This window comes from Macaca nemestrina, chromosome 4, assembly GCF_043159975.1.
Source record: "Macaca nemestrina isolate mMacNem1 chromosome 4, mMacNem.hap1, whole genome shotgun sequence".
NCBI classification, from domain to species: domain Eukaryota; kingdom Metazoa; phylum Chordata; class Mammalia; order Primates; family Cercopithecidae; genus Macaca; species Macaca nemestrina.
Window position 1 is genome coordinate 158,544,283 of NC_092128.1, and position 18,173 is coordinate 158,562,455.

The following is an 18,173-nucleotide window of genomic DNA, read 5'->3' on the forward strand; positions in this document are numbered from 1 at the left end:
AGTCCCAATCAGCCTTGGTTTCCTGTCTTTGGAGAACATTTAATATGTTTTTCTTAAATGTATATTCAGTTTTACCATCTTCATTTTAAAGCTAATGAATGTTATTGCTGAGGAAGTTTTATTGAAGTATCATATCATGTTTTATAATAATAATAAAAACCCAAATATGCTGTATATAGAAATAAAAGCATTGTACATTTTATGATTAACAGATACTTAAGCTATGGTTCGGGTCCCAAACGATTCCCCTTGGTAGATGTTCTTCAGTATGCATTGGAATTTGCCTCAAGTAAACCTGTTTGCACTTCTCCTGTTGACGATATTGATGCTAGTTCCCCACCTAGTGGTTCCATACCATCACAGACATTACCAAGGTAAAAAGTAATCTCGATGCAAGAGACAGTTGTTACCTTTATTACATAATAATGTAACTGCTGCCTCTAAAGATGGTTTTTATGAAATGTATGCTTTGATTTACTTTAGTGAACTCTTAAGAGTAGATTCACTTAGAAGATTGTATGTCCTCTGGGAGTTTTTTTTGTTATTTCAGTGGATTTTATGGTCATGGATTAAATTTTTAATCACTTTTTTTTCAGTTCAGAATTATACTTTAGCATGTTTTGGTATGTACATATATAAAATTCAGCATTTTATGATCCATAAAAATAGCACTGTCAAATTTGAATTTGTTTCTGTAATGTAAGCTGATAAGCCAGGGAAAATAATATAATCATGCATAAGATTTTGTTGTTTTTTAAAAATAAATATGATTAAGCCGTTTTTACTCTAAAGCTACAACTTCATCTTATAATAATTTAGTTCTTATGTATTAAAAATCTCATTTGGATATTAGATCAATCCACATATTTCTTTGTTAAGATTTTTCCTTTTAGATTATAAGCCAACTTAATACTGTGGGTTTGGCACTATCTTAGTTGAGAGCTTCAGCTTGAAAGGTTAATAACAAATACTCTATGCTTTAATACAGCACAACAGAACAACAGGGAGCCCCATCTTCAGAACTGCCAAGCACGTCGCCTTCATCAGTTGCTGCCGTTTCATCGAGATCAGTGATACACAAACCATTTACTCAGTCCCGGATACCTCCAGATTTGCCCATGCATCCGGCACCAAGGCACATTACGGAGGAAGAACTTTCTGTGCTGGAAAGTTGTTTACATCGCTGGAGGACAGAAATAGAAAATGACACCAGAGGTAAGAAGTGTCTCATAGCATGGTTACTGTCACCTCAGATGGATATGTATAATGTTAATATTGAGAAGGGAAATCACGTCTGGGTTTTATATTTAAAGATTACAGTCATTTTTCTTTTCCAGAAAGGGTTTTATGTAAGATAAACTAGTCTGGCTCCCCAGTTTTATAATCTCAGTATCAGGTTCACAAGGACCAAAAGATTTTCCCTGGATTGCTTAGCTGATTAATGACACAGCAGATGGCCTGATTTTCTAGTTTACTGCTCTAAATTTATATCAAACTGGTATTCACAGTTACTCCATTGGAGAAATGTCATACGACATCAATGTTTGTACGTATCAATTGGGTACTAAATCTAAGTTTGCACAGGGAGTTCCAGTGATAAAAAAATTTTCTTTAGGCTTAACAATTAGAAATGTGAATTTTAATTTTTAATAGCTCTAACAGATTTCTAAATATCTATGATCCCATTAGAGTCTGTAACAGAGCAGCAAAATAAGAAAAATAAGGACAGTGCTCTGTGTGGCGTATGTGCGCTTGTGTGCCTGTGTGTGTGTGTGTGTGTGTGTGTGTGTGTGTGTGTGTGTGTGAAGTTGCCATCTGTCCTTTCTTGGAAGGAACTCTTTTATTCTTTTGTATTCTGTTTTTTCTTTTTTTCAGAATAAGTTATTCTGAACTTCTCTCTTTCCTACTTTGCTGTTGTTATAGTGTACTTTAAAAAAATGGATTATGGTAGATATTATTACACTTTTTTCTTTAAATGTGAAAATATAATTCCCTGTTATTCCCCAATTTTATGCTAATTTATTGGTTTATGAAAAAAATGAACTACTTATGTGACGTGGTTGGAATTATATTGAACAATATTGATTGTTGGATATTATTTGACCAACTTAACTCTTTATAGACAATATTTGAAAAAGAACGGCCCTAATTTAGTAAGAAATACATAAGGTACGATGGTGACTAATAGCATTAGTAGCTGTCAAGATTTTCCTTAGTATTTTTCATATAAGAAGGAATTTTTGAAAATATTTGAACGTATTAACAAACATGTTGATGAAGTACTGTATTAGGTGTTGGGTAATTTTCTACTCCTCATGGCAGGTTGTTTCTAAAAGATTACATTCAGAGGCGTGGAAGCTAGGAAGCTTTTGACACCTAGGTCGTGGCACTGAGGGAGGGAAGAAGTGAATGTACTTAAAATACTCTTTGGAGACAACTGACAGATGTGGGTCATTGGCTAGAGGTGAGAGAGGGAGGAATCAAATGAATCTCTTAGTTCATAATGGTATGAATAACCAAATAGAATGTATTTTGGCAAAAAGGTAAACCAGTGGGCAAAGAGGTTCCCCACTCAGGGGAGGAAAGAGAAATATGATGAGTTCTCTTTTGTCCGTTTTAAGTTTGAGAGCTTTTTTGAGACGCAGTCTCCCTCTGTCACCAGGCTGGAGTGCAGTGGCACAAACTCGGCTCACTGCAGTCTCTGCCTCCTGGGTTCAAGTGATTCTCCTGCCTTAGCCTCCCGAGTAGCTAGGACTACAGTCGTGTGCCACCACACCCAACCAATTTTTGTATTTTTAGTAGAGAGAGGGTTTCACCGTGTTGGCTAGGGTGGTCTTGATCTCTTGACCTTGTGATTCTCCCACCTCAGCCTCCCAAAGTGCTGGGATTACAGGCATGAGCCACCATGCCCAGCTGATAAAGTTTTTATATGTAATACTATGGATCAGGAAAGAAGGTTTTCCTCAGGATATTTTTTTTCTTTTTCATCCCTATTGATGTTAGCAGTTAGCAATATTTTGTAAACTATTGTGTAATATTCCAAGACACAGATATGATATAATTAATTTAATTCCCATATTGATATTTACTAAATAGTGCTGGTCTTCGATATACATATTTATACACTTATGTAAGTAAGATATATTCTTTTTTAAAAACTTTTATTTTGTGTTCAGGGGTACATGTGCAGGTTTGTTATAAAGGTAAATTACACATCTTGGAGGTTTGGTGTAAGATTATTTCATCATGCAGGTAATAAGCATAGTACCTAACAGGTAGTTTTCCATCTTCACCCTCCTCCCACCCTCCACCCTAATGTAAGCCCCAAGGTCTGTTGTTTCCTTATGTCCACCATTTTTGGTTCAGAATGTGTATATTTTCAATTTCAACAACCGTTTTAAAGTTGTCCCTCCAAAACATTAAACCAGTTTGCCTTCCTGCTGTGTGAGAGAGCCTGTCTCCCAGTATCCTCCCTAGCCCTGGACACTTTTTAGTAGTTTTTTATAGTTGAGAAAATGGTATTTTAGTGTTTTGATTTGCATTCCCTTAGCTTTGAGTGAAGTTGGACATTTATATTTTTCTGTAAATTTCTTGTTTGTGACATTTGCCCATTTTAAAAATATTGAGCCATTTGTCTTTTTCTTATTGCTTAATAGAAAGTTTAATGTATTGTGGATATTAACCCTTTGCCTATAATATCATATCTGCTGCAGATATTATTTTCCCAATTTTTCATTTGATTTTCTTTATGTTGGTTTTGTTTTGTTTTTATAATGTAGATTTTTTAGGCAGGGAGGATCTTACCTTTTCCTATGAGGTTACTGGTTTTCTGACAGACTTAGACAGGTCTTTCCCCACTCTAAAGTTAGCTTATTTTTTTTAATAGTTTTTCAAGGTTTCTTCCTGATTGGTTCAGCAGCTTCACAATATGATGTGGTTTCAATGTAACCATTTCCTTATTGACAGATACTTAGTTTATTTCATTTTTAAAAATTATTGTGGACAGTATGACTGTGAACATCCCTATCTGAACAATTTTGTAGGATTATTTTCTACTAGAAGTAGAAATAATTGTCATGGGAGTGCCATAATTTTATTTTCACTGGGATTATAGTCGATTTTTATTCAGTTATGTGTGTGTACAAGATATGTGGTGAACATCTTTTACTTTGTTCTTAAGTTTACTTGTGTTATAGCAATATGTAAGGAAGCTTAGCTTTCATTTTCATTGAAACTCTCCTTTATAGAGTTGAACAAAATTCACTTTTATTGGCTCTCCACATTTTCTGGATAAATCATATTTGTGTTGTTTTTTAACTATGCATTTTTACTGTGTCTTTTATTAAGAATAACTATAATTCAGCCGGGCGCAGTATCTCACGCCTGTAATCCCAGGACTTTGGGAGGCTGAGGCAGCTGGATCACGAGGTCAGGAGATTGAGACCATCCTGGCGAACACGGTGAAACCCCGTCTCTACTAAAAATACAAAAGATGAGCCGGGTGTGGTGGCAGGTGCCTGTAGTCCCATTTACTCAGGAGGCTGAGGCAAGAGAATGGCATGAACCTGGGAGTTGGAGCTTGCAGTTAACCGAGATCGAGTCACTGCATTCCAGCCTGTGTGACAGAGCAAGACTCTGTCTCAAAAAAAGAAAAAAGAATAATTATAATTCATTTTCTACAGATTTCAAATAGTAATGTTTTTTAAGAGAAGTTTTAGGAAATTGTTCCTATTTCTCTAATGTGTTTGTTAGAAAGCCATTAGTCCTTATCTTATAAGTAGAAGCACACTTGATGTTCATCATTAAATGACACCTTATATCCTTAGATTTGCAGGAAAGCATATCCAGAATCCATCGAACAATTGAACTAATGTACTCTGACAAATCTATGATACAAGTAAGTGAAATTTTGAGCTAGTAATCATTGTCAAAATTATTTACATATATTTTAATTTATCTTTACATTATGTTAATCTAATTTTTCTTTACATGTTTTGATTTAAAATATTAGTAAATCAAAATTTTGTAATTTGGTAAATCAAAATTATTATTGTAAAATAATAAGGGTGTGCAATATGTACAATGTGACGGTTCATCTGAATGGGGGAAATTTTGTAACAAATTTATAACAAAATTCATGACAAGTTTTCCCCATTCAGTTGTGTTTTCACACTGTATGTGTTGTGTACCCTTATTATTTTACAGTAAAATCTACCAAAATTTTTCAAAAGGCTATAGCATCTTTAAAAAGTCTTATGGAAGGAAATCTGTGGTTGTTAAAGGATTTTAAGATTTGGGAAGAAACCTTAGGACTCCGTTACATTTTAACTTCTGGTGTATATTATATCATCTATTTTGTTAACCGTCAATTTAGAATTCTGAAGATTTGGACACATTTACTATATATAAAACTGCCCACTCTAAGCTTTTTATTCAAAAGAAACAATTAGGCCAAGGAGTACATACACAATAAATACATTTTTAGTTTTTCAAAAATCATCTTTTTAATCTGCATACCTGTCAGCTTTACATATCTTTAGCTTATTCAGATTTTGTCTTTTTAAAGTTTTATAGTTTTAAAGTTTAGTTTTTTCAAAATTTTAATCCCAGCCAGTTCTCTCTCATTAAAAAAAAAAAAAAAAAAAGAAAAAGAAATGCTCTTTTGGTTTCCTCCAAGCAGGTTGTTTATGGGTTTCATGGAATGTGGTATAGTAGACTACATAATTGCAGTTTAACTCTTCTTTTTTTCACATTTAGGTTCCTTACCGATTACATGCCGTTTTAGTTCATGAAGGCCAAGCTAATGCTGGGCACTACTGGGCATATATTTTTGATCATCGTGAAAGCAGATGGATGAAGTACAATGATATTGCTGTGACAAAATCATCATGGGAAGAGCTAGTGAGGGACTCTTTTGGTGGTTATAGAAATGCCAGTGCATACTGTTTAATGTACATAAATGATAAGGCACAGTTCTTAATACAAGGTAAGAGTATATAGGGTGGTATATATTTTTTCAGTAGTCATAAAAGTGACTCTGGTGTGTGGTGTGATTAGTTAAGTGTAATTCAGGCGATGATGGATGTGATTAGGAAATGCTACTGGGTTTTGACAAGACTGAATTGAAAAGTAACGTCAGCAGAGCTAAGAATTGGTATATATTTTGTATTCCAAGTCAACTATTAAATGTAAATACGACCTTTTTTGTCCTCGCTAAAAACGCTTTAGTGACTGTTCCACAAATTGACTCATATTTAAAATTTAATTCCTTAGCCTAACATATATAGCCTCTGTTCTTGGCCTCTGATTATCTCCCCACCTTCATTGATCACCAGTGTTCGTTTTGAATTTATGTACTTTACTGAACTTCTTGCTGTATCTGCTCATATCAAACCATTTCACACATTTATGTCTGCATGTTCTTACATGTTTTATTTTTTGCCAGTAATTCTTTTGCCTAATTCTTGTGCATCTGTTAAGATTCAGTTCAGGTGTCATTTCCCCTGCAAACTTGATCTGCCAGAAAGTGTCTCTCCTTCTGCTCTCCCAGCATCTGTCTCCTGGGCATTGACTGTTGCGTATTGGAATTGTGTGATGACTTGCCGTGCACATTTCTCTCTCCTCTGCTCAAAGCCAGAGACCGTGTCATTCTATGTCTCAAGTTTTGTATTTCTGATATTCTGATATATGCTTTGCATATAGAAAACAATAAAAGGTTTATTGAGACTGATAAAAATAATCTTTTTATATTTAGTCATTCAGCAGAATCAGCTAGGCAGTCTACTTCTGACTGAAAAAATGAAGTTATTTTTCTGTGTGTATAGTAGAAGTTGAGTAATTCTTCTAAATACTCTAGTTTTAAGATCTTCTATGTCAACTAATTTTCATAATTGCATATTTAAGTCTACTTAACTTCTTCATATGACAAGCAATTTTAGTTTTATTTTGAGCTAATAAGGTTAACATGGTTATGAGTTGGTTACATTTGTGAAAAGTTTTACTTTTTAAGTAATCAAACATCTGGTGTTTTCCAGTAATGGCAAGAGTAGTACTACATCACTGTTAGAGTAGCAGAGAAAAAAAAAATGGCCAGGCACGGTGGCTCACGCCTGTAATCCCAGCACTTTGGGAGGCCGAGGCGGGCGGATCATGAGGTCAGGAACTCGAGACTATCCTGGCTAACACGGTGAAACCCCACCTCTACTAAAAATACAATTTAGCTGGGCGTGGGGCGGGTGCCTGTAGTCCCAGCTACTCGGGAGGCTGAGGCAGGAGAATCGTTTGAACCCAGGAGGCGGAGCTTGCAGTGAGCCAAGATTGTGTCACTGCACTCCAGCCTGAGTGACAGAGAGAGACTCCATCTCAAAAAAACAATAAACAAAACACTTGGCTTTGTGTTTTCTCTCATTTCTACTCTTAAGATTAAAAAAAAAAAAAAATGTGAGACCATTACCTGTGATGGATTATCAAACATTTTTATCATTGTTTTTCTGAGCATTTGTTTGAATTTTAAAAAGTGTTTTAGGTAATAATTATTTGCTAAACAGTAGTAATTCTTAAGTAGTATTGATTGGCTAATTGGTAATAATTCATAGTTTAAATTCTATTTGAAATGCAATCTATTTTGAGTGTTGCATGTTCCCTTTAATTCTTAATTTTATACTAGTTTTTGAAATATTATTTGCAGAAGAGTTTAATAAAGAAACTGGGCAGCCCCTTGTTGGTATAGAAACATTACCCCCGGATTTGAGAGATTTTGTTGAGGAAGACAACCAACGATTTGAAAAAGAACTAGAAGAATGGGATGCACAACTTGCCCAGAAAGCTTTGCAGGAAAAGCTTTTAGCGTCTCAGAAATTGAGAGAGTCAGAGACTTCTGTGACAACAGGTTTGTCCATTTTTATTAAGCTTTGTTTGATTATCAATATTGTTATTGTTATAATGATAAGATAGGCTCATTATTAAAAAGGTTTAGCTGTCTTAAAGTATGAGGAAATCAGTAGAAATCATCTCACATTCCATCAGTCAGATTATCACAGTTAACAGTTTAGTTTGCCTTTTTGCCAGACACCACTGTATACAGTTATATGTTTTTCAAGATAAATGAGATGATTCCGTTGACTTTCCCTCTACCTACTCTGCCTGTGTTGGGTGGGCTTGAATTTTCTTGGCAAGTAGCCGAGAAAGCTGTGAAATCAACAAGAAACCCAAACCAATTCAATTTGACCAAAATAATACTACCGGTATATTCATATATACTTTGTGCAATCGTAAAATACTACCATTAATAACTGTTTGATGTTTTTCAGAATTGTTAAGATTAAAAGAAAATTGACCAAAACTATTTAGTATATCATAGGTAAAAAATAAGTGTAACCTCTAAACCAAAGATATAAATGCATAAACATATAAATATTTAAAAGCATTATTCTTAAATAAACTATTAGCTGATGAAATCAATAAAATAAGTCAGAGTAAACACTGTATGAGAATTAAGAAAATAGTTTCTAGTAAAATTGAAAATATGTTGTCTTTTGGTTTTCTTAAAAGATTACTCTTATCACTGAGTTGCAAATATGTTTTAGGGCAACATGTTTTCTGGTATGGAAAATGCTATTTCTGGGTACAAATTGAGGAAATGAGAAGCAGATAAATTAAGCCCATATATTTTCCTCAAACTCATTTGTCTCTTTTTATAAATGCTAGTGAATGTTATTGAATAACCTTTTTTTCCCCCCAAGATCTGTATGTTTTGTTTTTTAAGGAAGCAGTTCCAGCTTTTGTTGGTTTAATTTCATCTTTTACAGACAGAGATTTCCTTGCAGCATTACCTGGTTGGGTTTCAGCATTATCGTTTGAACTTTAGAAGGAATTATTACTTAAGTAGAAGATTATTTTACAGTGCTACAATGTAGTATTGTGATTGATACAGGCATGCACAAATCTGTCCAGATGACTTATTTTCATGTAGATCAAATAGTTGTCATCGATTTTGATCCTGAGAGGCAGATAATTCAGCATTTTTAAAAAGGATAATGGTATTACAGCAACATTTTGATATTCCAGTGCTATGGAGAATACCACTATTATAGTGGCTGGTGAACTCTACCATTAGGTAGGACTGCTCTTTTCCCCCCATATGTACAAGGCTACCATGTAGAGCAGGTGAAGCTATGTGGGTCCACAACAATGTAGTTTTTAGTACACATCAAGAGGTATCTAAGCTCAAATCACAGTGTAGTAACTATATTATAGTTCCTTTCATTTTTAAAGCATTTCTGTCCCTTTGTGATTTCATGCTTTGCATTCTGTACGTATTCTTTCCAAATCACTCCTCAGAACCTGCCCCAAGATGGAGCTACTGTGTTATTGTTCCCTTAACGTTTACTTATTCCATTCACATGTGACTATTCTTGTTATTAGTGGGAGGAAGGGGCTGCATAAGGTAGTATAAGCAGTTGTTGTACCTAAGCTCCCTGATACGGGTGAATCCTCCATTCATTGGTTAAGCTCTAGTTTTATTCTTGGCTCACCTGTATATTCTGATACCAGATATTAAGTTCTAGATATCCTTCTCCCTTCATCTTGTCTGTTTCTCCTAAGTCTCACCAAATTTACAGAGTTAACATATTTTATTTCTGCTTAGTCAAACTAATACATATTCCCAACTAATACTCCTATCTGATAAGGACTAGCCATGCCCCATCCTCATTTTACATTTGTCATCTTTTTTTCTTTCTCTGTAAAAAGACCATGTGTGTATAACTGCATCCATTTTCACGATCAGTACATCTGACCTACACTTTACATGGTGTTTTGTAATTTTTAAAAAATGCAGTACTAGGTATTGGACATATATTTTCATGTCTCTTTTTACCATGCAAAATAAACTTGAAGAGAATGTTGATGTATTTCTGGGAGGAACCAGAATAAAAGATAAAGAGATGAAAATGGTCAATTCCTATTCCTAGATGACTCTTGTAATTACCTTTCAGCATGAGTTTTTTAGAAAGCAGTGGTAATACTACTACTGTAGGAAACATTGTATCCTCTATAGACTTGATGGAAATATGTGCTTGGTTTGAGTTAGTAGAAGTAGCACATGCCAAGTCCATAAATTTACAGAGTGAGATTGTTGTTTAAAAGATTGGTTTCTATTACTATTATCTTTGAGATTATATTAAGAAATTTGTTCTCTGTTGCAGGATAGTTTCACATATCAAAAATGAATAAGGCTAATGTTTCATTAGAACCGTTTATTCCCTATTATTAAGAGGGAAATTTTATTTTAATGTCCATGCCATCCTCTTCTGATTCTTCTCATAGTTTTCAAAGTAAGTAATTTAATTTGGTATAATACTTCCAGGATCTCAAAGCAAACCTGTATTTTAATCTCTCAGGTGTTCACTGGTGTTAGGAGTGACTAGTGGAAATAATAAAAGGAAATCTTGTTTATAAAATTCACCGGAATGATTTTTTTCCTCCTTGCAAAATCTTCTCATTAAAGCTGAAACATAAGAGCTAATAAAATTCAGTTTCTACTGATTGATATTCCAAATAAGAGTACTAATTCATATTATATTAATCAAATTAGTATTTGTTCCTCTTCTGCTAAAATGTGATCGAGAAATTCATGCATATCAGTTCTCCAGCACCATTCTTTCCCTACTGAGATAATAAATGATGGGAAAGTATTTTTTGGTTCATTTCATGCTGCTTCCCTAGATCTGCTTACTGCAAAGGCCAACTTACTTGAATACTTTTGTTTAGATTTGTAGCCAACCATTCTTTACTATGAATGTATGGATCAGAATTACTAGGGGGATTTTTTTCTGAGTATGAACAGCACACCGTACCTAAGACCACGTAAGACATACTGGAATCAGAATCTCTGGAGAAAGGATCTGATACTATCCTATCTTAAAGAGATCTTCAGATAATTCTGAGGTATACTTCTGGTTAAGCAGCATGACCCTAGGCTGTATTTATAAAACAGAAATTATTCTGGAGCGAAGAGCTTTGTCTGAGTTACTATTTTACTTATGTTACTCTTGTCTTATCCAAGAAGTATCTGAAGTCCTTACAATATAGCACACTCAGACTTTTTTAAAAAATAAGGAAACACTAGTGAAGATTGGAATGAAATGTATTGCATAAGGTTTTGTAAATTTGTCTAGAGGCAGCAGGCAGAATTGGCTCCGGGACTTCTTTACAAACACTGTCTGCAAGTTAAAAATAAACTGATGTTCCAGGAGAGTACAGTTGGATCCTGAGAGTAAGACCTGGTGGAGTGAACAATATCTTCATTGTTCTCAGGTTTCTTGAAAGCGGGAACTAGGTGATATTCTTCTGTTTTGTTTTGAGAGTTTTGCTTTGTTGCCCAGGCTGAAGTGCACTGGCACGATCTTAGCTCACTGCCTCCCGGGTTCAAGCAATTCTTGTGCCTCAGCCTCCTGAGTAGCTGAGACTAGCGGCATACACCACCACACTGGGCTGATTTTTTTGTATTTTAGTAGAGACAGGGTTTCACCATGTTGACCAGGCTGTGGCCTGAAACTCAAACTCCTGAGCTCAGGCAGTCCTCCACCTTGGCCTCCCAAAGTGCTAGGATTACAGGCGTGAGCCACCACGTCAGGCCTGGTGGTGTTCTTATTTATATCTCCAGCATCTAGTATAATAAATGACATGTGGTAGATGCTCCTTGAAAGTTTTCTATTAATAAATTCATTCCCTATGGAGATTTCCAGTCATGAATTTACTAGGGGTGATCCTCAGTTTAGGAGAACACACAATTTTAAAGTAGAGACAAAATAGTCACACAAAAAGGAGGCAGGCCAAATACATGTGGTGAGGATGTAGCTCTTTGTTCTGGATAAATGTATGGTTTGACTGGTTTCTAAACCTCTCTCCCCCACACCCCTCAGATTTTCTTTGGAATGGGGCCCAGGAATCTGAAGTTTCAGAAGTTCCACCAGTGATTCTATGCAGCCACCTAAGCGTGGCTCTTTGTAGGCCCTTACAGGGTATGGTAGACTTTTAAATACATGTCTAGAAATGGATGGATTGTATATCTCTCAAGCAGTCCCCTTTAAATCTTCTTCAATGTGAACATAATAAGTATGACTTATTAGTAAGTCAACAAAATAAAGACTCCTGAAAGATATTAGAGATGTTGGTCTTATTTTTATAGTTAAGAGCAGATCCTTACTCTTTAATAGAAAGCCAATTGGTCGTAAAGTTGACCTTCTTAATATACTGAAGACATAACCAGGAAATATGCATAAGTAAAGCACCCCCAAACCCCCTCAATACCCTATTTCAACATGAAGATGGGCAAAAGGAGCAGGCTCAGAGTTACCTCAGAATGTTGAGTTGTCTTCTGTAACAGCTGGAGAAGCATGGCCGGAAAGTCACTCTGTGGAGGCCAGTCATTTGAAAATCCTAGAGAAATACCCGTAGAACAGGTGAGTGATTTGAGAACGACTTTAGGAATAAGGATATTATTCACTTCCATACAGAACTGGTCATTCATGGTGAAATGAGTGCATTTAATTTTTTGTTTGTTTGTTTCCAGTCTCCCAGGGTTTCAAACCATTGTGGGTTTACCTACCGTGACTACAGCACTGCTCGTCTAAGTTCCCTGGGAGGTATATACCTAGGGAAAACCCTCGAGAAAATTGTCCTATATGGCATTTAGAGAATTTATAGCTGTAGGCCACTAGTGATGAGGTTTTTAAGAAGGTTAGAGGATGAACAACAATTGTATTATATAGTAAAAGCCAAACTTGTTCTGCTGTTGTTCCTAACAAAGAAATAGAAATTACTAAAGTGTATGGTAGGGTATTAGTTTCGTGAGCCTTCCATACAGAGCAACACAATATAACCAGTACATGTTATGTTGAATAGAGAGTAATTCTTTTTGTTTAAAAATATGGGTAGGTAGGTAAAGCCTGGAAAGAATGTATCAGAATTATTAATAGTGCTTATCTCTGAGTAATGCAAAGAGTTTTTAATTTTCCACATTTTTCTTGTTTGTTCTAGTAAACATTTTTATTCTTTGGTTTGATAAAATGAAGACAAAACCTCTTTTTTGTCTTCTTTGACGATTTTTTTATACGAACTTTATTTTATAATCTGATTCCCTTATAATTCTTCCGAGACCACTTCCCTGTGAGTAGCCTGTGTTTCATCTACACCAGATTACTCCTCATTTTTCTTGCATGTAGGAAATTTTCCTGTCATTATGGCATGTTCATGAAGTATCCTTTATCTTAAAAATGTTCTTTTATCGTCATTGTTCATGAATTTTTGCATATTCTTTAAGATCTTCCTCATATCCCAGAGTCTTTGTGAATTTCTCTGAGAGCACTTCTGTAGCAGCTGTTATCTTTTTCCTCTTAATTCCAACCTTTTCTTACTACCAAATGTATTATGTTCTTCTCTATTGTACTTACATTTTGGCTTGCCTTCCAATGTAGAGTCTCATGTATAGCAGGGATTTTATGAATCTTTGATCAGACCTTACAGTGTGCTGTTCCTTCTGCCTGGAATCTTTTCTATTCTTTTCTCCAAGATAATCCTCTACAAATTCTTCAAAACCCACCTAAGTTAGCACCTCTTCTGGAAAGTGTTTCTTAACAGGCAGCATTATCTCAAGTATGTGTATTGGGTCCACAGTGCTTTTATAAAACCTTGTGCGTAACTTTTATTGCATTTAGCACATTGTATTATAATAGAATGTATATTTATCAGATTTCACTGAGAGTTCCTTAAAATTAGTGATGTGCTCTTTTTTGTTTTTTACATTTGTAATACCTAATATAGTACTGAAAATGGCAGAGGTTCAATAAACATGTTGGGAATGCAATTTGAATTTTTTGTTTCCAATCTCCCAGGGTGTCAAACTATTGTAGGTTCAACTACCATGACAACAAAACCACTTGCGTAAGTTCCCTGGGAGGTGTATATATAGGGCAAACCCTAGAGAAAATTGTTCTGTATGACATTTAGCCGGAAGCATTCAGTGTTACTCATAAAGTTTTTGCACTCAAACTCCTTTATGGAAGGAAACCTTGGCCCTGGTGACCTAAGGTGGATTTGACTTGTGTTGATCAGATAAAATTACTCTTGGCCCTAAGAACCAATTTTACAAAGATTCTAGGTTTCAGTGGGTCATTAGACCAATGTCAGACCAATTGGATTTATTGCTTTAAGTTCACATCCAGTTATTAACCGTTGACGTTATCTACTGTGGTGAAGAGAGGAAGAGTGCCAAACACAAGGAAAAATTTTATCAACAAGGAGTTTCTCTCCCAGCCCTAAAGCAGCTGGCATGAGCCACCTGTCATGAATCCTTCCGGAAGCAGAAGTATTGCTAAGCTGATGGTAGCCAAAGGTTTTCTTTATCGATTACTCATGGGCGTTGAAAGGCTATTCCAGTTCAAAATCAGGAAATGATTTAATGAGGACATTAAACTTCTTTTAACTTCTCTCCTTCCTTTTTGTACACATTATAGGCATCCTCACCTCTGGTTTTCCTTATCACATAGTTTTACCTCCATGATCTTAGTTAACTCATGTCAAAAACTTGGTATGTTCATGTGCAGTCTCCACACCTTTGTGTCCAAAATATGTTTTGATTCTAGCCAATTTTGTGTCCCTCTGTTGCTCTCTCTGTTAATCAGAAGGCACGTTTCTTTCTTTTTCATGTTGCTCTACTGCCTTCTATTACCTTCACTGATCTCTAGTTTTACTTTCCTCTCTAATTCATTCTTCACAGTATCCCCAGAATAATTTTTTAAAAACTTGTGTTGCCATTATGTTTAAAAAATACTTCCAATTGCCTGATCTAAAGTCTGTTAGTGCTTTTGTCCCTACCTGCATCATCTCTTGCCATTTCTCCACTCTCGTACTGTAGTCCAGTCATATTATTATCTTTTTTGAATCTAGTCCATGCTCACTGCATGGACTCTTCATTCTTCCACGTAGCAAAACAACCCATTCATTATTCAGCTTAATAGGTCACTGTAGGTCACAATCCAGATTGCTCATATCTCTTCACTGCCATTGTAGCCCTAGAAAGTGTTATAATATTGTCAAAATGTATATGTATGATTATTTGGTTAGTGGTGTTCTCCACAGATGACTGTCAGCTTCATGGAGACAGAGACTGGCTGCTTTGTCAGAGACTCACTGAGATAAACCCTTCTGGTCATGTAAGGATTTGGGGCTTGTCTAGTCTAGGGAACACCCAGTGGACGTTCATTGTACATTGTTGGATATATGAGTCTGGAACTCAAAAGATAGGTAGGAGACATCATGAATTTTTATCGGCACCAGTTTGCTTTTCCTCTGACAACACTCAGCTACTGGGGGCAAGTGCAGAAAAGATGGAAGGTTAGGTTCATTCAGGGTTAGGATTTTGCCAGGAAGTATGAAGGAGGATGCTGTGGCAGAGAAAAACAGCTCCTGTGCATTCTACGGAAAGTCAGCCCAGGATTGCTGTTCAAACCAAATTCTTTTGGTAAAATGCTGGCAATTTTTCCAAAATGGACTTTTGGTATTTCTCATAGCAGAAAAATCGACTGTGAATTCCTTACCATAAACTATAATGACAGCTTTCTTTCATAATTATTGGAGTACTCTTAGTTCTGGGTTTTTGTTTTTGTTTTTTAATGAATTTTGGGAAGAAGTGCTGTACGTGGAAGGATATATTTTACTTTGAATGGAAGACTAAGATTGGTTCTTACATAATTTCAGATATAGAAATAAATAAAAGATTTATCTTAGTATAGACTCTGTGGTTTATATTAGATATACAATTGATTCTTTTCTCATGAAGCACAAGCAGCAGGAGACCCAGAATATCTAGAGCAGCCATCAAGAAGTGATTTCTCAAAGCACTTGAAAGAAGAAACTATTCGAATAATTACCAAGGCATCACATGAGCATGAAGATAAAAGTCCTGAAACAGTTTTGCAGTCGGTAAGAACTTTTCTTTTGGCTCTCTGAACATAGCCATGGTCACGACATTTCCCCCAGTATAGTGGAGAGGGACCTGTCTGGGAGTCAGGAGAGACAGGGCCCAGTAATGGCTCTGCCATGGGCATGATCAGTGACCATGGGCAAGTCATCTAATGCCCAGGCTGTGATTTCCTCAGCTGTAATTGTAAAGACACTTTTCTCTTCAGTTTCTGTCTTTCTACTATAGAAGTCTAATGAATCATAATCACAGATTAAATTGACTATTTGATTTGGAACTTAAAAAGAGAAGTGTAAAATATAGCAGTATTTCTCCTGTCTCTCACCCATTCCTCCATCCGTAATCTGATTACATTGGAATAGTTGGGAATTTAAGATGTAATTATCATGATTTCATGAAATGTGTTTAACAATAAAACTACTAGATGCTGTAGGTTACAGTATTATTAGAAGGATAAGTATGATGTTGCAAAACTGTTTATGAATATTTCAGGAACGTCCTGTGCAAAAACGTCATTAGCCTACTCTGGTAGTTTTCAAATGCATCTTTTTATAACAGTAAATTGAGCATGTTGGTGTTATACTATGTTATCAGTGCATATGACATTCTCAGAGGAGCTATTTCAAGAATTTGTTACTACTAAATCTTTCACTTCCTGTAGTCATTTATCTTTTGTTAGTGAGCATAAGCAGCTCTAATGCAGATTTTATAGTAGCTCCTTTTAATATTTGAAGATTCCCCTTGACAACTAAAAAGAGTACGACATACCATAATTTTACAGCACATAATTTTCTGCTTAGTAAGTGAATTCAATGCCAGCAATAACCTGCTAATTGCAATGAGGCCTTAAATGTATAATAAGACTTCCTTTAGCCAGAATGTTCAAGAGATATGTTACTCTGTTGATTTTGTTTTGATGAACTAAATAACAATAAAAATTATTTTTTGTTTGAACAATTTTGAAAATGTATTAATATATCATCTTATTAAAAATGTATTAATTTAAATAATTATTTGATGATTCCAAATTTTGCAAATGCCTTAGAAGCTTTAAATGAATTTGATATGAACATCACTAACTCTAAAGCTTTTCCTGGAAAATGCTTTGTTTAGTAGATTTGGGATGTCTGCTTCTTGGGTAATGGTAAGAGGAAAACCTAGGGAAGGAGGAAAAACAGTAGTAGGTACAAGGGGAAATAGTTTTGTCTGATAAAAACTGCATTTGCAAGGCCTCTGCTAATTAGAACTTTTATTTGTTAAAGCCTAAATTATGATTAATAAGTGTCACTTTTTAAGCTGGTATTAGAAAACCAAAAGCATTACTTAGCTTAATGTAGAATCCTGATTTTAAGTTTGGAAAATCATATGGAATTTAAATTTGCAGAAGTCACCTAAATTTTGATTGCTCAGCTTAGCATAATATGGATCTCGTCTTATAAGGTAGCAACCTACTGCCTTATCTTTACTTCAGAAAGGAGCATGACGGGGACTGTATGATCGACAGATATGCTATTTGTCTATTCATTTAATTGTTTTCTGGAGTGGCATCCACAGTTAGCCCCGTCGTGTATGTAAATCCTGAAGCAAGTCTAAGAATTCATTAACTGGCTTGATTTTACAGTCAGTTGCTTAGCGTCATGGTAACTACTTCATAGGGGGTTTTTTCATTTAAACTTAGCATACACTAGAAGCTAAATTGCGCAGGTGAAAAGTATCTTCAGACTGGGATTAAACATTTCTGGATTTTGGAATATTAGTTTTATTTATTATGAATGCAACCTTGAATAAATTGCTTAATTTCTCCAGATAGACCTCAGTTTTCTTTTCCATAAAATGAAGGTAATTGTAGGATTAGTCAAGAGCATTATTTGTAAGTGCTTCGCATGGCATGTAGTGGGCACTGAGTAACTGTTGGTTTCCGTCTGTTACTTCAGTCCTAACCACTTTTCAAATATGCAATATATTAAAATCAACCTTAGTATAAGAAAAATTACCTGGAAAGCATAGAATCATGGAAATTAGAGAAAGTCTTCAAATGTTTAGGTACCCTGCTTTTTAGAAAAATGTCTTTACTTTTAAATGGAATACTTCAGGATATTTTCAAAATAGAGAAAAGTATTCCCTGAGAAAAAGTCATGCATAGTCCCACTCACTACTCAAAGTTAATTATTGTAAATATGTTGGTATTTTT

The 18,173-nt window shown here is 35.2% G+C and overlaps 1 protein-coding gene across 5 annotated transcripts in view; it reads left to right on the plus strand.

Annotated features, from left to right (window-relative positions):
* The window catches only part of LOC105483466 (ubiquitin specific peptidase 25), a 143,627-nt gene that overhangs the window by 92,852 nt on the left and 32,602 nt on the right, over positions 1–18,173 (plus strand). For all 5 annotated transcript variants that reach the window (XM_011744367.3, XM_011744369.3, XM_024793306.2 and 2 more), the window contains 6 exons: positions 213–374; positions 989–1,215; positions 4,827–4,897; positions 5,758–5,986; positions 7,688–7,888; positions 15,842–15,984. In XM_011744367.3, coding sequence (XP_011742669.1) covers positions 213–374; positions 989–1,215; positions 4,827–4,897; positions 5,758–5,986; positions 7,688–7,888; positions 15,842–15,984 — 1,033 coding nt within the window. The remainder of the gene's footprint in view (positions 1–212; positions 375–988; positions 1,216–4,826; positions 4,898–5,757; positions 5,987–7,687; positions 7,889–15,841; positions 15,985–18,173) is intronic.